Source organism: Cyprinodon tularosa, unplaced genomic scaffold (genome assembly GCF_016077235.1).
Source record: "Cyprinodon tularosa strain WSP-4 unplaced genomic scaffold, ASM1607723v1 ctg156, whole genome shotgun sequence".
Taxonomy (NCBI): domain Eukaryota; kingdom Metazoa; phylum Chordata; class Actinopteri; order Cyprinodontiformes; family Cyprinodontidae; genus Cyprinodon; species Cyprinodon tularosa.
Window position 1 is genome coordinate 249,530 of NW_024038395.1, and position 21,733 is coordinate 271,262.

The window sequence follows — 21,733 nt, forward strand, 5'->3', positions numbered from 1 at the left end:
ATGTTTTAATCTCCGGTTTGAAAAAAGTCATGATTGCCACCCTAACAATCTGAATGAACCGACTCTCAGAGGGGAGACTGACACACAGGTCCTTAGAAATTTTGTATATCTGTTGGGATCCTCAGGCTTGCCCTCCAGAGGGCGCCGAGGATCCTCTTCTGCTCTTTGTTACTTTCTCTTAGACTGGAGTTACTGTTGGAATCTGGAGCTTTACCACCTTCCTCCAGCAGAGTGCGCCGTGGGTCCTCCTGAGCTGAGCCTCCAACACACCTGTGGCCCATCTCATCATCAGAGGATCCACTGCTATATAACCTGCCTTCAGACCTTGGCTCAACGCCGCAGTGTTGATCTTAGTTTGGTTAGCTACCTGAACCTCTGTTACTGAAAGAATCTTGGTTGTCTCTAGTGTGAGATTCAGATTCTAATCTCTCCTTTGTCTGTGCCTCACAGGAAACCTGTCTCTGGCCTGAAGCTCAGGAAGAGCTGCCTCACAGGAAACCAGTCTCTAGCCTGAAGCTCTAGGTGATCTTAACCTCCTGATCTGCCCTGGTGAGCCAACCTGAAGATTCCTATGTGGATTTGACCTGAAGACTTCTACGTGGAGTTTACCTGAAGGTTCCTATGTGGAATCACCCTGTAGAATCCTATGTGGATATTCCCTGTTGTTCTCTGCAATGAGCTGGAAGCTCAGCCTGAAGAATCCTATGTGGATATTCCCTGTTGTTCTCTGCAGTGAGCTGGAAGCTCAGATTTTGGTCTGCCATGCTAAGCCTGAAGCCAGACGCTTAGCTTCTCATTAACTCTGCTAACCAACAGTCTCCGGTCCCAGTCAAGACTTCAGTGAAACATTCTCAGAACTTGTTTATTCTCTCGTGTTTAGAACTTTTAATAAACATTTGGACTTTTTCCCTGCCTCCTCCGTGTGTGTTCTGCATAAGGGCTTGCTCCAGTGACCAATTATGACAATATCTTCCAAAGGGTGCAAACATGTTTGTATGCACAGAGCAGATCTTCAAAGAAGGTACAAAGTTACTTTCACCTTCTTCAATTTAGTAGTCAGCATGTGCAAAAATGTCTTTTTTGCCTGACCCCTTTATCAATATGCTGGTCATATTCTAATGACTACATCCTGCAATTTATAGATTGGGAATATGTAAGTGCAATGCCGTTACGTGCAAAGTAATTTTTCATATCTTAAATTTAACTGCGCGTGACATTATATGCCTGTTTTAGCATTTCTGAAAATCCGGGAACAAATTTGAAAACCAAAATTTCTGCTTTCATTGCCAAAAAGGAGCCATCGGTAGAATGATGGACGATTGAGAGAGATTTTATGAACATTTAAATATATTTGGGCGGTCGGGAATAACAATACTAGAATGAAATTATCAAAGAAAAACTATCTGCACAGGCTGGGACAACACAGCGGGATGGCAGGCGATTTTTATATGATTAAACCAAAACTAAACAGAAAAGATTTTTTGGAAGATATATGTTGAAAAGTCAGGAGTATTTTATGGTCTTTAACAGACTGCATGCAACGCATGGCTGTGTTTTCTTCAATAATTAAGGGCCTAATTGTATGGCAGTATATTAGGTCAAGCTGCTTTTGAGACGAGCTGGTGGAGAAAATTCCAGCTGTTTACAAAATAACCTTCGGCTACTTCTTTGTTGCATAGGGGCGAGATGCGGAGGTCAATCAGCGAACAAAGAAAACTTCCTCATATTTCAACTTCTTGTTAATGTTTTCTTTCTACAGTAGCAAAGTGAAGTGAGCTATGAATATATAAAAATATTATTAAAGTACCTGAGCTGACTATGATAGAATTTATTTTGAATTGCATTTATCAGTATAACTTTCCACTGAAAATTTCAATTCAGTTCAATTCACATTATTTATATAGCGACAACACATCTCAAGGCACTTTACAGGGACAATTCAATCAGATCATACAATCAGATTTATATCTAAGGAAAACCATTTTTGGCATAGACTCATTTGAGTCGATATAGCATAATTTTACTTAAACTACCTTGAAGCCTTGAAGTCTGGTTTACTTTCTTCATTTATATTGACAGTTCTTGCTGCTTGAATAAAAACATTAACTTAGTCTGAAAAAAAAACATAAAAGCAACATCACTGTTGCATCCGTGCCATCTACCTGTGTTATAATAAAACTGACTAACTTGCTAAATTGTGATTAATACCTTAAGTGATTATTGAGAAGGAAATTTGGATTGACTACATGAAAAAAGGACAGACAGAAATCTCTATTTATTTAAGATGAAAAGTTTTCCTCCCCTGTAGGAGATTTGCTCTATTAAAACATAATTTAAAAACAATAATTTAGTTGATAGACATAAGCAAGGTAGTTCAGAATAAAGTCTGCAGTGCACAAGTGAAAATTTAGGCTTTATCTTGTGCTGAATTTCATTAAATGGTTGCCAAGCTTTAAGCTCATGAAAACACACTGAAAGATCCCAGCAGTGACTGTTCTATGTGGTGGTGTCAGGATTTAAAACGGGAATCAAATGAGATTTAAAGGCTCATGTGGGTATAAATGTGCAGCAGGGGCATTATGTCGGGAGGCCTAGATCTAGATATCTGGCTTTATTTGGTAACATAGTCATGATTGCTCGGAGTCAGAAGACATGTATGTTTTTCACCTCATTTTGCTTTCTCATGCATTAGTAATATCTGCATACCAGAGGCTTGATTATGTAGAATTTGTCTGTTTTTCTCAAGTGGTTGAGGAAGGGAGACACACAGCTCCATCTCTTCCTCTGAGGTTCAAAGGGCAAATATCTGGAAGTGAACTTTAACCGGAAATGGTTTGGAAAACCAGAAACACACACACACTAACAGTGAGAAAACGGAAGGATCTCTTCTACAGGCTAAAACTGTCAATGGATGCTCAGACAAAATAACACATTCTGCTCACTTTTTTGAAAGAAAAAAAAAACACCAAAAAACTTTAAATATTGACATCCTCATGAGAAAAACATTCTGACAACTGACCGAAGTACGCCTCCCCAGTGGTATTTACTGACCTTTGGAGTTTTCACGCAGTAAAAAAAAAAAAGGTTGTGATGATGGCTGGCATACACGCATTTGATATCTACCACTGAAAGTTTCCTGCTTTTTAGACATCATAAAGTGTATCCTAAGTTATGAGTGAAAGCTGACAGAATTTGTAACTTTTTAAAACTCAAGATCTTCAAATACTATTTTAGGTGTTTGGTTGGGATCACAGTCATAAATATTGATCTTTTGAACTGACCAACAAAGGGGTTTTTGGTCACTTTCCAGTGATATTCTTATTGAAACAGAGACTTTTTTAGACCACTGGGTTCATATATAACTCTTAGTAATGGAGATTGACCTTCACAAAAATCAGTTGAAATGCTTTTTTATACAAGGTTCAAAGTATTACATTTATAAGGTTTTTAGAATGATAAGAAAATTATCAGTGGCTTTAGTTTTATTTTTTGTTAAAAGAGAATACAAAACTTATATAGCCAAAGCCATTACCTCAGAGTTCAAGCAAAACACAAATTTTGTAAAACAAGAGTTTTCCAATTATTTTTCTCTAACGTTAGCTAAAATGTTTGAATGTCAAGTTAATTAAGAATTTAAGGTATTGTGGAGGATTTTCGTGAATTTCTTCTCTTCACTTTGTAAAAAAAAATTCACATGCACAACCAAGTACCCGCTCCTGAGAGGGTACACTTATTACACTCGTGCAAAAGCATGCACAAGCCCATTTCTCCTCGTGCATGTTCTGTTTAAAAGATGTCATAGATCATACAAGCTTACTGTGTCTGAACTAAATCCCTCAATCACTATATAGAGTGGGGATTATATCGTGGACTTTGTAGCGAACTTAGTTAACTGACCATTCAGACAGATGATCACTACTTTTTGGTCCACGTTGGTCATGTAACTCCTCCTCCACTGCGCGGTGCCTGCGCCATATTTGTTTGTTGCCATTGTCGGATAGCAACAGCCTATGGCCACAGGCCGCTGTGACAACAAATCCCATAATTTGCAAGGAAAGCTCTCCACGCAAAGCATTCTGGGATATATCTGCCTCCTCTGAGGCCTTTCTATTCTTCTCATACACATCATAGAAACTTTTTCTCTTACAACCTTCGGCCAATTTCAAAGAACTATAGAGAGAAAGGTCAGCTTCAACGATTGTCTCAAACCGTAGCTCACCACAGATATACCCCTGAATGTGCAAATGCACAGAAAAAGATAGCTTACGGGACAAGCACATAGGATGGCATCACGTAAACATATCACCAGAATGATTGACAAATAGGAGGACCACTTATTTAGAGGATCCACCTGGAAAAAAAAGATAGTCCTCTATACCTTTAAACAGGCATTACAGAGTTTTCTAATGATACTGCCACCTGTGGCCAAAACACACAACTGCAGCACTCTTCTGCTCCTGCTTGTGCTCGTCCTTACAGTAATAAGGGTTGTCTCACTTTTTTCACCTTACATGGAGTTGCTATTGGTGTCTGAGTGGAGCTGAGTATCCACAATCTTGAATATAAAGCTTAGATTGTTTGATAACTTTGACCCATTTATCCTGGACATGATTGACGTCACATCCACCAAACAGCACAGGAACTTCTAACCAAAAGTTGATGAATAAAATTGAACTACAGACTTATCGATCAGCACTGATCTACTGAAGTGTCCGTCTGCTTATCAAACGATGACTGAGTCATAAAGAGTCAAATAAAAAGGCTATTTTAAAAATATTTTTTTCAGAAAAAACTTTGTTTGTGTTTCTTTAATCTACATGTGTTGAATCCGATAAGGTCTTTCAAAGCACAAACCTAATCAATGCCTTTATTGATTGAGGCTGCACAATATCATAGAGGCTTTTTTTAAACCAGTTGACATCTATTGCAGTAACTAAAATCTTTAGCTGTCAAGTTAAATGGATACTGGCTTATGCAAAGTCTCGTGGGTAAGTAGGTTGAGCAAAACACATTTTAGGTGGAAGTTTTTTAAATCATACATAAGGGAAGTTTTTAATAGTTATTTATTAACAATATTTTAATATTGTAAGAAATTCTGAATGGGCTGAGAAATGGATATTTCTCAGCGGAATAACAAGACCAAACTCCCTCAGTAGACGCTGAACATCCCTGGTGCTTTTGTATTTGCACATTCTTCATATTTAAGAGGCAAAATATTTAAGCTACTGGCTTGCAGAGAGCCTGCAGAGGCTCCTCACCCCCTACTTATTAATACTGTCCATAGGTTTCAGTAGAATGAATAATGCCCACTCAGGGCTGCAGGAGGTGAGCTCAGGTCGTTGTGCACTCTGCTTGATTCTAGTTCCCTGCTGCACCGCTGCCAAATCTTGATGAGATTTTGAGCACAGAAGGGTGTTAGAAACAGGCACCACACAGAGCCAGTGTCCTCAGTGTCATCCTCAGCCAGTGCCAAAGCTTACGTCCTATTGCGAGTGAAAGCCAGCTAGAAACGCACCGAGAGAAGACTACTGCTCTGACAAAGAAAATAATACTACAGTAAACCTTTTTAAAATATATATACAACAGATATCAGAGAGCTAACCCACCAGGTAGTTTGACAGAGCTCAATGTAGGGTATGTATCAAATTTTTATGACATCAGGGAAAAAATGTCCTGAAAGACAAAATAATTTACCCTCATCAGTAACTCAAAATGTGGGACAAAACGAAAGGAGAGGTAAGAGACTGTAAAGGAGTGAAGATTCCACACGAGCCTGAGATAACACACCATAATCAGCTGGAACATCTCCCCTCCGCCGTACGCTGCTGCTTACTCATCCCTGACATAAGAAGTGTGCAGATGAAAGAGACTTCTGAAGTGTAAGTGTGGGAGGGAATAGGAATTGATATAAAATGCAAGGCAAAAATTTGATGCCTTCATATGTTCAGTGGAAACAACTATGTCAGCACTATGGGATGTCAGTGGAATGCAGTGATAAAACTACAGTGGTTTGGTAGAGGAATGCACAAATACTTCAGATAGCTTAATTTTTTTGGGACGTTTTTATAGGATAAAAGTCTGCAAGATCCAATGAAAATAATAATTAGAAGTGGTGTAAACTATACCTGGACTCCGGGGGGAACAGGTAGAGGGACCATGTATCTCTCTGACGACACCATTCTGGCTGCTTTTTCTCCATCCATCGAAGTATCCTGGCCAAACGTCCCTGCACATTGAACAAAGGGTGAACAATATGTCTTATCCAGCTGTCTGAGGTCTAAAGTGGTTTTACACATAAAAACACACCCTCAAACATTTGTGAATAAACACATTTTGTGAACTACAGTTTTAATATGAGAGAAGGATACATTTCAAACCTAATATTTCTATCGGAAATCAATATCTATGGTTTTATCTACTTATCAGATGTGTCTGAATGGGAAAGATAAACTGAATATGACCAGCCTGGTAATGACATGATATTAAAACTGTCAAATCATGATGCCACATAAGTAAATCAAATCTAAATGCCATCTTTTATGCCAGCCAATGACACTTGTTTATGATCTATGGGATAAAAATCAACCTGTCAGGTCATTAAACGCTGCTCTACCCACCGATTATAATCATGTAGCTTTGTGATAAAACGAGCATCTTTAGTTACCTGGGAAACATTTCTAATGACTCAGTAGGTGAAATAAAGACAGTAACAAAAATCTAGATCTAGGAATTGTATATGCTAATCTTTTTTATGGAGTGAATCTTGTTCCACTATTGTTGCAAAGTTTTGCAATTGGACATAAAGATTTCATTCCATTAGTTTTTTTAATGTTTTTTTTCTTTTCTCCAGATTCATTATTTGCAAACTTATTTTTTTTTATTTTCTTTTTCTTTTCTTTTTTTTATGAATTACCTTGTCCCAATTTGTTTGTATGGATCAAATTCTCTTCACTTCAAGCCCAAAGCAAAATCTCATAAGCCTGCCTCCAGAACTGAAGAGATACAGCTAGAACTGAAGTTTGTCCTAAATGTGAAAACTCTGTTAAACTCTTTGGGGTGATTTGTAGTTTCATCATGTTTTGGTATGTAAAATCCTTAGTAGTGAAAGAGCAATAAAAGTTCTTTTTTAAAGTATAACTTAGATTTTTTTGAGCATTTTTTCAAAATATGCCAAAAGAGTTTGAATAGTCAATTGTTAAAAAATTTGCTGTTTAACATCTTAGGATCTGAATGTTTGTGTAAACGTAATTCTAGGTGTAAAGGTAATTCATGCACATGCACACCTGGCTGACCTCCTCCTCCACATTCTCGTCTTCAGTGTTTTCGTCTTGAGAGACATTAGTCTGGCTGAGGGCTGATGGAGATCCCTTCCCATTACAGTCGTTGTGTTCTGCAGTTCGGCCATGGCCCAGGGAAGGGGGTCTGGAGCTCTGCATGCTGGATGTGCGGTGCAGGTAGGGCACCTACAAGGAAAGGAAAAAAAGGTTTCTAAATTCAGATTAATAGCTCTGTGTACACAGGGCACAGTAATTAGCAGCGATATTGTGCATATGTGTGTATGTATATGAAGATGAAATTATACCTCACACTTCGAAAATGATCTTAAAATGAGTAAAACAGTTTTAAAAAGGGTGTTTTCTCTGTCATAGCTGCTAGAGTTCAGAGTTTCAGATTTCTAGTCTCAATGACAAGTCACTGGGAAATTGTATTTTAAAGCGTTGAGTCTGGGTTCATACCAGACTCTATCTATTTTGAAATACTTCTAACCATGATGCAGGGTCCCTTTTTAAGTTTAGTAGGAATTGCATTTATTTTTATCGCTTGAAGTTCTGATAGGAGGCTCAAGGAAGGAGTCACATACAGCAGCAGCCACTAAAAATGTCCCTTCCCTGTCAAACGCCAGCCGAATGGCACCTCACTTCCCTGCAACTCCCAGCAAAATCCCCTCCAACTTCCAGCCACTGGAGTGACCTGATCCTTCTCCTGGGCATGCATATTTCTTTACTTTGACTCCACCCTGAATTACAGGGTCTGACCAGGAGATGATGCTTCTCTTTAGATCTTAATGTCCACAAATCATGACAGAAAGAATATTTTATTACAAAGATTGATGTTTAAAAAGGAATTGTAATGGAGCAGCCAGGGACTCATCAAGGAAAGTGGGGATATTTTGAGTGGCTACAACTGTACAAGTCGTTGTAGTTTGGTTTATTTGATAAATATCAGTTCATTTCCGATCACCCTGAGCTGTCACCTTATCCGAAGGCATTACAGGAGACTCTGGCTTTGTAAGGCTCTATTCAGTAGCTGTGTCTACTGTCACCTAGCTTTCCTGATAATTTTACGATACTGCCAGAAGATGGCGCACACATCTGTTTATGTCTGCTCCTTTTGCCCAGTGCTGGAACTCTATTTAGGCTCAAAATAGTCTGTTAAACACTATCAAGAGAGACTCTTGGTTTATATAACCTTGTTTTATAAGGATTAAGTTGTTTTTGGTCCTTTTATTTCTTTGCATTCTATTTAACTATGAGCCTTACATACATTGTATTAAGTGTTGAGTGCATATTCATAAAAAAAGAAGAGATACTTCTTTTATTAAAATGTGCTAAGTTTCAAAAATAGTTTCTCAAAAACATTTTAAAGTGTCTCAACAATCAGTTTAAAACATATTCTTTGGCACAACTACTATCAAAGCTTTTTTTAAACTACTGCCCTAGTTTTGCATGTTTCCATTGTAGATTAAAAATTAGCTTGTTAATGAATTCTAAATTTTAAGGATGGAGGACCACGTTGGTGTGACCCAAACCTTTCACAGTCTTATAGCATACGTTCGGCATATTTGCAGTGTTACTTGGTCTTCATATTATGGCTTGGTTTCAAACAAACCTCTAAGGCAAAATTTTTACTAGGATGAATTTACAAATGGATTGACTCTATTCAATAATTAGAGTACTTCTGAAGGTAACTTTTAATGTGGGTTTTTGATTGAGAGCTGTACGAAAAAGAGGATGAATATAAAATTTCTTTACACATTTCTCAAAAACAAAATGTTCTTACCTTCCTTCCGTCATATTAATACCTTTGTATTTATATTTTCTTACAAAATGAAGAAAAACCTGAGGAAGTTCACTGTCCGTGACACTTGATACAATAGAAAGCTTCAAAAGCTGCCCTACCTGCAATGAGTTTTCAGGAGGCAATTCCATGGAGCTCCGAGTTTCAACAGACTCCATCCTCCTGTGTCGTGGTGCCCTCTGAGACTGTGACATTGAGTCTGTCCTTGGAAGGGACTTGTCATCTTCTTCCAACACCCCACCCCCACCTTCTCCATCATCAGAGCTAGAGTCGCCCTCTCCGGACAGGAGAGATCGCCGCTCCCCGGACTGGCACTTCTGCCGCTTGTATGATGGGGCACGGTTTAGGCTGGTCCAGCTGGACCTGCGGCTGCCCCAGCTGCTGCCAGAGGCCCACTGACCAAGGGGAGAGGAGCGGGCACTGGTCTGTAGATAGAGTGTTGCAAGGAAAAGACATACTAATTCAAAGGATTTTTTTTCTTTACTGTTCTTTTATCCATAGGTCATCCATGTTCTTGTCATTTGATTTAAGGCAGCTGACATTGATAAAGCTGCTTTACAAATTGACTATCTGAACTGTCATTATCCATGAACACATGCAAGACTTGGATGTAATCTCTCAAGTCTTTGTTTTGATTTTCACCTTGTCAGATAAAGTGGCTGTTACAGCAAAACGTAGATGGCCAGACTGATAATAGCCATTAATCATCATCAATCTTTATCTCCAAACAGTAGCAAGAGACAAACTATCAATTCACACACTGCTGGTGAAGCCAGATGCCAGAGAAGGCAATTTCTTTTAGCCTGCTGATATCCTGGCAAATGTTTTATCACACAAGAGAACAGCTATGCACTGGGGAAACCAATAATACTCTTACTTACAGGTGATTTATCATAGCTGGCTGGGTCTATGGAGATACTGCTGCCATGATGGGATTCATAGACCAGGGCAGGGTCGCCTGCTACAGGTAATTTGGGAACAGGCATGGGCGTCGGAGCAGTGTGGGTGATGACTGGTGGTGTCAGACTTGTCCTCATTTCCACATGACCATTTAGTGGGACTGCGGTTAAAATGCAGATGATGGAGAAAGATTAGGTTGAATGACAACCCGAAAAAATCTAGACAAAATCCCCAAGTTTTTTTTTTTTTTTTTTTTTTTGGTAGGGCAGTTCAGAAAAAAATAAATTTGCACTTATAGGGCAACATGAATGTTTCAGCACATATTTAATATAATTGGCTTGAAAGGAAACATAATGTTGAGCAGCAACACTACTATAGAAAAAGGCAAGAGCAATTAAATGTAAACAATGCTAATATTTCTGTTATTATTGATCTAAGGCTAGCAGGAGAAAAATGGGTCTTTCAGGTGTGTAACCATTTGTTTTAGTTCCCTGGTTTGCTAATATAGCTCATGGAATAGATGTCCCAGAGTTAGATGATAGAGCGACAGATTTGCTTTCACAAGCAAACCTGTATGACTGTTGCCATGGGGTTCCGCTTGGTACTAGTATATGAAACTTTACTGAGAAACATTAAGTCAGTAAAATCATATACAACGGAAAAGGAGACAAAAAGGGAGGTGAGAAAGAAAGAGGTAATAAGAACTAAGGGGAGAAAGAGTCAGAGAGGAAAGAATGCAAACAAGGAGAGAAAATAAAATAGCACAGCAAAAATAGGCAACACAGAAGATATACAGTAACTCCTTGTGGTCTGCTTCCACACCTGTATGAGACAAATGGGACAGAAAACACAGAACATAACAACTACAAAAGAAGACAAGATAACCAAAGAAAATATTTTTAAAAAGCTGTGATAATGAGCATCGGAAGCAAACCCAGAAAGACTGATCCATCTCCAGTGCCCCGAATATGCCCATCCTGATGCAGGTACATGTGTATGAAACGTGTCCATCCATCCATTTTTCATCACACTTATCCCAAGGTTCGCAAGGAATGCTGGTGCCTATCTCCAGCTGTCTACAGGCGAGAGGCGGGTTATACCCTGTCTATTGCAGGGCAACCCAAAGACAACAAACCATTCGTGCACACACTCACACCTAAGGAGAATTTAGAGAAGCCAATTAACCTGTGGGAGGGAGCCAGAGTACCTGGAGAGAAACCACACATGCACAGGGAGAACATGCAAACTCCATGCATAAGACCCCGGGCCGGGAATCACACCTGGAACCTTCTTGCTGCAAGGCAGCAGTGCTAGCAACTGTGCCACTGAGCAGTCCGATTAGAAATGTGTAAGCAGGTTTATGGTACATGAAGAGGATAGAGGGTGGCGGCACTGTACATTTGTAAGTTTCACTTTTCAAAGCTTCCGATCTGTAGAGCAGATTGTAGCTGGCAAAAGTGTTATAGATTATGCTGCTGTCCTGGTTTGATGTTGACTATAAGGACAGCCAGAAATATGCCCACTGAGTTCGATCGAGAACATGAAATCAACAGCATACAGCAGCTTTGATCAAATCAAAGGCTAATTCCAATTTTAGCATTTCTCTCGTTTCCTCTCAGAAAGTTTTGTTATTATCGCAGTCGATGTCTTACCTGAAGAGGGTTGTAAATCCTTTTTGCCGCCAGGGAAATCTTCCTTACTTCGTGTAACAGAATCAATCTCTGAACCATTTTTCAAAATATCCCCCTTGTGAAACAATTAACAAAAGAAGTATTAGAGCAGAACTTGTTCAAACATGCAGCCTTATCATATGTCAGACCAAACATAAACGTTGGGTTTAAAAGCTAATTATCATCACAAATTGGTTTATGAAATGTATCTAAAATATTCACAGTAGTTTTGGTTTCTTAAGTTTTGCATTCGTAATTTTATTAAAGCCGAAGTGTTTGGAAGCCATGTATAAATCAATTTAAAAATGTGTGATGCTACACCTTCCAAGAATTTGGGATAGAAGATGAATGGTTTTACTGAGATGCTAAATGTTTCTTACAGTTACTGTAGTATCTTAGTAACTGTTAAAGGTATGGTCCACAAAATATCTACAAATCATTATCCTTATACCTTTCTTTAAATTTATCCCTTTCTTTTGTCTAAATCTTTTCACAAGCCTTTTTCTTCTCGGTATCCCCTCTATATATGGACTTTCTCAAATAGTTTGCTGGCAATATAATGAAACTTGCAGATATACTTTTTGTATTTGTTCCACCTCACTGGTGCCTACAGATAATATTAAAAAAGCAGAGGGTGTCAGCTGGATTCTCTTTAAATGAAATGCTGACCCAGTGAGTCAGACCTCTGTGGTAGCAAAGAGAATAAACAGTAGGAAGAACCTCTGGACCAAACCACCATGTATCACCTTCTGAACTGACAAACTACATTACTGATATTTCTCACAAGCTGGAAAGAAATGCAGGTATAGATATAACATATTTTATAACTTTCACAGGAATTCTGGGTTTTCTACTTCTGTGATCACAATTGAATGTTCCTATCCTGATCTGATCTGCTTGTCCTGTGAAGCATAGGGGAAATTATGCAGAAAGAGTTTATGCTAATGAAGTAGTGGGCCAATCAATTCGAGGGTCACTTGGACTTATTCATGGTTTCTGTGATGATTCATTTCTATTTTAAGAGGTTTTTTTGCTGTTTAAAAATGTCAGCTCAGGGCATCATGTAGCAGCCTAAAGCATCTCAGAGTCAGAGTTATATTCTTTAAGGAGACATCAAAGTAAATTTGTAGAAGATATTTTTCAGACTTGTTTTCATTTAATAACTGGTTTTTAAATATTTAAGGTTCTTTAATTTGTAAAACTTTCAAACAACTTAACTAAAGACTGTTGCACCCGAGATATTTGGTGTGGTTGACTCTTTTAATGGTGGTTTCAATTATTCTACAAGTAGTTTAGAATAATCCAGTTCAAGTTTTATGTGTCTGGGTGTGGTAGTTGTAGAACTTGACCAACTCTAGTGTGACATGGACACAAAAAAAGTGTTAAAATCTGTCTCTATTGAACTTTCACAAATCAGAGAAAGATTTTACAAATCCCAGATCTGGTTTTAATTATTCTACAAGTAGTTTAGAGCAATCTTGTCCAGATTTCATGTGACAGCATTTTTTTTTAGTTTGAGAGCTGGACTACCTCTGGTGTGACATGGACACAAAAAAGGGTAAAAATTGGTCTTTATTGAAGTTTAAAAATTGGAGAAACACCCTTTATTAATTTACCGAATGGGAAGCTAGAACGGAAGCCAACTTCAGCTTTGTTACGGACGTTGAGCTCCTTTCAGCATCAACAGACATTTATTCTTCTTCTGTGTGTTCGCTCCTGTCTATGCCCGCTGGGTGATCAGAGCCCCCAAGTGGTTGTATGTATAATTTCAATCCATGACTGGGTATGACTCAAATAATTTATTAACCAGACAAATTGGGGGATACAAAATAATAAAAAATAATGTTGGGGTGCCTATTTTCATGCTTTTTGTTTCCATTTACTTATAAATTGTTTATCCCCTTTATATCAAAATATAGTTTACACTCTGTTTAATTCAGTCTGGCTGGCCAGGCTAGATCCAGGCTTTTCATGGTTTTGCTCTTGCATGCCTCTGTTATTGTATGACTTCTCTTGCAAATTCCAGTGAGATTCTGCTTAAGAATGAACAACAATGCCTTCTTGTGGACAACAGAAATACATTTTGTTTAAATTCTAATATCATTAACCATTAATTGATAATTAATTGGAAGTCAACTAACTTCTTTAAATCCCTATATATGAGGCCTTGTTTTGCTGTCTTTGCATTTAAAATAAATCCCAAACTTCATTCTAAAAACTACAGAAACCTTCATTAATGTTCCCCATGTGTCATGGTTTCGCAAAAAAAGAATTACTTAGAGAGTAGCTCATACTGACAGATATGTAGGACCAAAGACGTCTTTGCCAATAAAATGACTATAACTATAACTGTTGCCTGTGTTGATATTTATTTTTTTTATCTTTGTTTAAAAAAAAGATAAAATAATAATTGGAGAAAGAAGATAAACTTGTTAAATATTTCAAATTCAATACACCTTAACCACGTAGCCTTTATAACCAAGAGCTTGGTCCACTATCTGTTTTTTGGCAACTGTCTGCTAAGGTTCTGAAGATAATATACATGATATGAAGCCGCAGGATATAAATCAATATCTCTTGTTATTTGTTCTTTTTATGTAATTTACTAAATCATTGAAATAAAGTCTCAGCTGGTATTTGTTTTAGAAAAACAAATCCCAGCAGAATTATAGTCAGCAGCAACATTCAGCAAAAATAACATGAATGTTTCACTCTGAAATAGCTGAAATTGACTCATATAAGTAAATGGTGTTCTAACCATACAATAGCTATTAAGCAGAAAATGTGAAGGCAAAAAAATAAATAAATAAAACTGATAAGGGAAAGCGGAAACTTGAAGGTGATCCCTAATCTTAAAGCAAGATTTAGGATTGGACCTGCAAGAAGAAGATGGAGGAATTTGCTGGTTGGCTGATAATTGAGAGGAGCCAAGAACAGGAGGATCTCAACTACATTTCTTCACAAAGGTTGTCAATGGGATACAAAGGGGGCTGCTGATAACAGGAAGCCAAGTAATTGTTTTTGTATGTCTTAATGTGTATTACCAATAAAACTGCCGTCTTTCACAGCAAACTTTTAGATTAGTCAAGAACCCGATTTAGAAAATGTAAAAATTCACACATAATTTAAATCAGAAAAAGGCCAAAATAGTTTTCAGGCCACGGCTCTGCAATGAGGAGATCAGCTGCCAAATTCTAATGAGAGCATCTTCAGCCGTATAAAATTAAAACATTGCTGTGTGCTTTTTTTAATGAGTACTTTTTACCATGAAAGCCAAATATGTAGAAAAAAGTTATTTCTAATGAGAAAGAAATAAGCACAGATAAGAAAAGCTTTTCTTATCTGGGCTTACAGATAAGATATTACAGAGAACACTTCAAGAACAAGAAGAGAAGATCTACAATGACCTGTGGTTCCTGTGATCAGATGTCTGTTAAAGGACCAGAAAAGATTAAGGAACTGGATTCAACTGTTTTCTACCTAGCTGTCTGGGTTTATCTGGTTATGGTGGGAGCTTTCCAAAAAAGGGACATTTTATCTCACACCACATGTTGGACTCTATTCAACTTGATAAAATAGGGTTTTAATAGGAGATTTTAGGGAGCCCCAGAGGATAACTTGAGCTGACAAGATGGTCAGAAGAAAGTGTTGGTTAGAGTTGATAATTGGACATGATAGGAAATCTGCTTTTCAGGAGGGGAAAACTCCCACAGCAAGTCTCTAGCACTTGGTTATATCATCCGAACACAGAGGAGTTCAAAACCTTAGTTTTTTTCAGCGATAAGTGGAACCTTGCAGGGAAGACCTTTGTGGGTTTGCAGTTGATGGGATACACGTTCTGACAGCTTGTTGGAGCTTGTTTGGCAAAATGGGTGACGGGAAATGCTTTTCATCCAATCACAACTATTACAGCTAATCACCAGCTTTATAACATACACCTTTTAAATCTAGCGACTTCTATGGTCAAGCAGTTGCTCAACTGCAGTACTGATCATGGGCAACTTATCCAACTTGATATTGCCTGTTAAGCTTTTGGCTTTAAAAACTCAAAAATTTAATAAAAATTAATTTAATTATTAAAAAAGCACAAAGAAGTTTGATTACTTAAATTGATATGTACATAGAGAACCCAAGATATATTGTAATTTCTCCTTTCCGGTGTTGGCAGCTGTCCCTTGTTGGAGCATACTCACGGTTTTGATTTTTCTTTTCAGGAGTAAAGTGAAGAAATGTTTTGTTGTAAGCTCAGATTGAGCCTGGTTTTGCTGGAGGTTTCCTCCTGTTAAAGGGGAGTTTTCCTCTCCACTGTCACTACAAGCATGCCTATTCTGAGGAATAGCCTTCAAGTCAATGAGTCAATGCAATTAAATTTTTTTCCTTAGATAGAGAACTATCAATCAATTTGACTGTATAATCTGGCTGAATTGTAAAGTGCCTTAAGATGATGTGTGTTCTAAATTGGCACTATATAAATATAGTGAATTAAAAAATGAATTATTGTTATGATCAACCTAATACAACAAGCCTCATTATTGGCAACAGGATAGGCAACACACATAGAAGCCTCAATGGCAGTACTACTCCAGTGACTTTGTTGAATGTGAGTCTGTTTAACTATTGAATTCCTGTTGCTTATCTTTGTGCATGAAGAAGTTGTAAAGATAAAGGGTTGCCTTTCTAGATGTTTTATTTGGGGAAAATATATCTATTGGTTAAAAAGGTATTAGCTTTTGTCAAAATAATAATTAGTGCTCAGAGGTGTGCAGACACTGTCCTATGAATGAGTCAACTATGTCTGTTAGAACAGCAGATTTCTCCTTGAAAATGTTGTCAACCAATAAGAAGTCAGCAGTATTTTCTCATCCTGTCCTTCTTGTATCAGTAGTGCTAATTAGACCCAATGCCTGTTATTTACTCATCTTTGTAGTTGCTCATTTTTTTGCTGATTTATAGCCTCGAGAGGTGGCAGCATCCATCCAAAAGCCTTGGAAAAGCTCCCATTTACTACTCAATTGGATTGGACTGGCAAGCGCAAAGATTTTTTTTTTTCAAACTTTTGACAAAAACAAAAATTGAAACTAAATCTTCAGATTAATATTACCAAGGACATTTTAGACAGCTTTTTTTCCCTCTAAGGCTCAACAGTCTCCTAAAGGCTTCTATAACCTTGCATTACTTAGAGCTGCATGTTAATATCTACATTAATGTCTGCTACATATTAGCCTGTCAAATTATCTATGCAAAATGGCTTCCTTAATATATTCATCATTCTGTCATTTATGAGCTGTGTGTCTGCAAAGAAGAAAAAAAAAATCCTAGCTATTGGGAAGTCTATGGCCTCACTGCAAAGCTATGTAGGAAATCATGAGGGGAAAAGGAATGAAGAGGAATTGCTAAGAGGGAGCAAGATGATTAGTTGATTAAATGGAGGCAGGAAGGGAGAAAAGGCATGGCTGCAGAGCTGTACATACCCCTGAGTCTATAGGCAGCTGAATTAGGCTCAGCTGGGCATGCAAGTCCTCCCGCTTGGTAATTTCCTTTTAGCGGAAGTGGCCGGAGAGGAGAGGGAGGCACACAGAGGAGGCACAGAGGAGAGAGGTGGAACCACAACAGCAGACAAGAGCAGAAGGGAGAACATTAAAGAGGATTCAACATGTTGGAAAATGTTGACTTCATCCTAGTGAAGGACATATAAAAGTAGAACCCATGAAAAGTCAGGAAGTTAAAGGAGAAGCATGTTTTTGTTGTATTTTTGACTTAATCTCTGAGTTGTTTTTCTGCGTTAAAAGCTGGACGAGACAAGAAGCCTCATTTATTTCTGTGCATATAAAAATAGATCATTACATAAGTTCCATCACAGAAGGAAAAATCCAAACTTTCATTTGGCTTAAGAACAACAGAAGAAATAACTGGTTCAGCAACATCATTGGTGAATCAGTCTTTGGAACCCATCTAGTACCTTAAAAGATAAAAGCAAACAAAGTATTTTTTAGTTGTTTCAACATTTTATACTATTTTCGTGGAACTTCTATATAAGAAGCCATATAATCTATAAAGGACTAATTATTTTTAGCAAATAGTTTAAAGAATGGAACAGGACCTAGGTTTACCTTGCAACAACATGCATAGAGTATAAAACACATTAAACTCACTGTCAGATATTTTCAAAAAAATAGTGTCTTGAGCTTATCAGTCCAGCATAAGGACCGTTAGATTCCACCTGCATGTCACCTGGTTGTTTGGGAGTGATGGTAAAATCCAGAACAACCGTTTCTACCCTACAATAACATCTCTAATCCAAACAATTTGCACCCTCAACCATGACTTCAACTAGACTAGCTTAGTCTAAAAAGGAATAAGATAAAGCTTTTTCTTTCTAAACGTTGAGGTCGGAGTTTGGTAAAAAAAAAAAAATGAATGAATGTCTCGAAAAGCATTTCGTGCCCATTATTAAGCACCGTTATGAACATGAGATGCCATGAGCCTGATTCTTTGCCAGACGCCCTGAGAATGTTATTTGCAAACATTTCATGCTAAAATGCTTCTGAATGTCTATCATTAAATAATGGGACTTTTAATTATATATATATATATATATATATATATATAGGTCAAATGATATTCTCCTGATATAATGACCTGACAAGTACAATACCAGGGTTTCCCTTTAAAGCAGATTTAACATAAATATAAGAATTTAAACAAAAGAAAAACTCAATCAGTGTCACTTTAATAGGCATATCAACAATTTATTTATTGCTCTTTGTATAATATTGGATGAATAATCACAGCTGTAGTTTTGTTGGCTATAACAATGATATTTTGATTTTTGGGAAAGTGAAAGGAAAGAAACGTTCAAATTACGGTCATCTTATTTAATCATGGTAATAATTACACTAAGCTTAATTTACAATATGGAAAAAACAAGTCAGTGTCACTTCAAACTAAACTAAAATAAATATATTTAAGAGATTCATTATTAGGTGAAATATTTCAAGCCTTTGTTTCTTTTAACTTTCTTTACAATGGCTTACAGATAATGAAATTCTCAAAATTCATTGACCTGGGAGATATAATGTGAAAACATTAACTTGAAATTAACAGTGTCAGAATATATATTAAGCCATCCATCCATCCATCCATCCATCCATCCATCCATCCATCCATCCATCCATCCATCCATCCATCCATCCATCCATCCATCCATCCATCCATCCATCCATCTTCTGCCACTTATTCTGACAGGGTCCCTGTAGGGCTGGTGCCTATCTCCAGCACTCCTGGTAGATGGTCAGGCAGACAGGTCACAGTTCAACACAGAGACACACCACTATACACACACACTCACACCTAAGAAACATTTTTGGGAAGCCAATTAAACAGTCCTGTTTTTGGACTGTGGGCGAAGCTGGAGTACCCAGAGTAGAATCCAGACATGCAAAGGGAGAATATGCAAACTATGCAGAAATACCCAGCGCCAGAAACCAAACCCAGGACCTTTTTGCTTCAAAGCAACAGTAATAAAAACTGCCCCATTGTGCAGCAATATTAAGCTAAAATAAATTACCGGTAAGCAATATGCGGGTGAAGATTCTTAGTCAGTTTTTTTTTTCCAAGTTTGAAGACGTTTTGCTTCCCAGAAAGCTTTCTCAATTCAAAAGGCTTTATAGAATTGCCCAACAGAAGCGAGGAAAAACAGAAGCCTTCTTATGGCTTAGAAAACATGTGAATTGAACCAAAACAGGTCCATCCCTTTGTAAAGGGGAGTCGTTAACTTAAACTTGCAGGTCAACAAAGACCTAAACAATGACCTTAACATTTTGGATTGAGAAAGCTTAAAAAAAGGTCCAGTGGTTTTGTTTTTAACTTTTTTTGGAATAAATGAAGTAATCTACCAGGAAATTTCAGAGATCTTTATGGTTCTCTTTGCAGGCCAAAAATGTATTTTCCAGCAGGACTTGGCACCTGCTTAGGCTGCTTGGGGCACCAAATGCTGGTTTAATCACCACGTCTTCAGTGTGTTTGGCTGGACTGCAAACTGGCCTGACCTGCAACCCCTGGAGAATCTATGGGTTCTGCTAAGAGGAAGATGACAGACACATGACTCAAAGATCCAGGTGAGCTGAAGGCTGCTATCTAAGCAACATGAGCTTCCTCGCAGTTCAGCAGAACCACAGGATGATTGACCCCCCATGCCTGGATTGATAGAGTAATTCATGCAAAAGGCCCCCCAGCCAAGTATTGACTACAGAGCAGTGGAATTTAAAAAAAAGTCTATTTCAAATACAGATATCCTTAATTTATTGTTCTTGATTTATAATGCAGTTTTCATGGACATAGAATTTTGCTTTTCATTAACTCTAAGTCATAATCATCATGCCTGAAATGATTAGCTCTATGTGTATTAATGTAGAACCATTTCACATTAATCCACATTTTCAGATGAAGCCTTTGATAACATGAGAACAGCCCAGAATAAAGCTGCTCCATTAAACCAGAGAAGACTCTGTCCAGAAAATTCTTTCACTTTTCATCAAAGAGACTTTTAATCATTAGAAAGATGTCACATAAGATTTAGGTGATATTTAAACCCTAACCGTCTGCAACTGTGATATACCTTTAGACTGTTCACTGTGCCATGTATGCTTAATGGAAAGGGTCTGTTACCAATAAACCAGTGTTCAAGATATTAAGATTATAGCTTCTAAAACTGGTTTTGTTTGTCATACAGCTTTTAATAGACTAGAAGAGCAACTGAAATGTTTATCTCAACCATAGGGAGCATGTTTCTGTGCTTCTTGGTTAAAAGGTTTTTCTAAAAAGGCTTCCCATTTGTTCTTTATACAGCTGTGGAAAGATTTAAGGTGGTAATAAAGCTAAGATCATTCATAATTGTATGCAAACAAAGACTGTCACCTAAGAAAACAGCTTTGAAACAATATTTGACAAAGTCAGTTCTGCCTTTTAAGCAATTTTACTCCAATTAAAGCTGTTATATTGTAAGAATTGAACTACATCCAAACTATTTCCTTTTCTACTGATTGAAGGGAGACACACAAAGCAGCAAAATAAAGGGTGCCAATAACTTGAACAGTGTTATTTCTGATTTTAAACTTTTCTGAATGTGTTGATAGATAGATAGATAGATAGATAGATAGATAGATAGATAGATAGATAGATAGATAGATAGATAGATAGATAGATAGATAGATAGATAGATAGATAGATAGATAGATAGATAGATAGATAGATAGATAGATAGATAGATAGATAGATAGATAGATAGATAGATAGATAGATAGATAGATAGATAGATAGATAGATAGATAGATAGATAGCACTCATTGCAGTGGAAAATCTAGACTCACATGGACACTGTAACTGGCTGAAATAGAAAGACAATGTGAGCTGTAGGAGCTACAATAGGAAGGGGGTGCTGTGGCATATATAGCATGAAGGAAGATGGTGGATCCAGTGAATAAAAGAATGATAGTAAAGATTAAAAGTGTTTCTACAGGGTGTGGTGGTGGTGTGAGAAAGTCTTAGCACTACAGTTGAGCACATCTCCTAGCCTGGCCTACGTCATTCAAGAAACCGGTTACCTGGCAACCCTGACGTAGGAAAAGTTAGCTGTCTAAAAATAAAGTTACTGTTTGCAGAAGAGGATGCTAAGATGATAAAAAGAAGTAAGGTAATGTTAATGCAACACTTCTTCCTTTTTGGCGGAAAGGGAAGAATGGAGATTAGGTGTTTGAGCATAAATCACATACTTGCCAACTAGTTAACCAACATCTTTCAACATCTTATCTAAGACAAAGAAATCTCACTCAACACATTTTCATGTCCTGCACTGTATCAGTCGGCCTGTTGCTATGTTCTAATAATTTAACAGCCTCTACTATAGGCTAAATGAGCTTTTGAGAAAAAAGCTGGAAAGTATGGAAATCTGAACATAAACATTGAAATAGGGTTTATCCCTGGCTTACCAGAAGATGGCAATAATGTGTGTCCTAGAGTGGAATACTTCTCCCTGGAAATTTAGCTTGTCGTGATCTTGGTGCTGATGGCTGTCTTAACTGCTCATT

General features: G+C 37.5%; 1 protein-coding gene across 15 annotated transcripts in view; it reads right to left on the reverse strand.

Moving 5' to 3' along the window:
* cacna1g (calcium channel, voltage-dependent, T type, alpha 1G subunit) overlaps window positions 1-21,733 on the reverse strand; it is a 384,250-nt gene that overhangs the window by 97,811 nt on the left and 264,706 nt on the right. For 12 of the 15 annotated variants that reach the window (XM_038280073.1, XM_038280081.1, XM_038280074.1 and 9 more), the window contains 6 exons: window positions 17,120-17,185; window positions 11,631-11,724; window positions 9,960-10,138; window positions 9,180-9,503; window positions 7,284-7,463; window positions 6,126-6,226 (listed from right to left, as the gene is read on the reverse strand). In XM_038280073.1, coding sequence (XP_038136001.1) covers window positions 6,126-6,226; window positions 7,284-7,463; window positions 9,180-9,503; window positions 9,960-10,138; window positions 11,631-11,724; window positions 17,120-17,185 — 944 coding nt within the window. The remainder of the gene's footprint in view (window positions 1-6,125; window positions 6,227-7,283; window positions 7,464-9,179; window positions 9,504-9,959; window positions 10,139-11,630; window positions 11,725-17,119; window positions 17,186-21,733) is intronic. The other 3 variants (XM_038280083.1, XM_038280085.1, XM_038280076.1) reach the window with 2 other exon arrangements.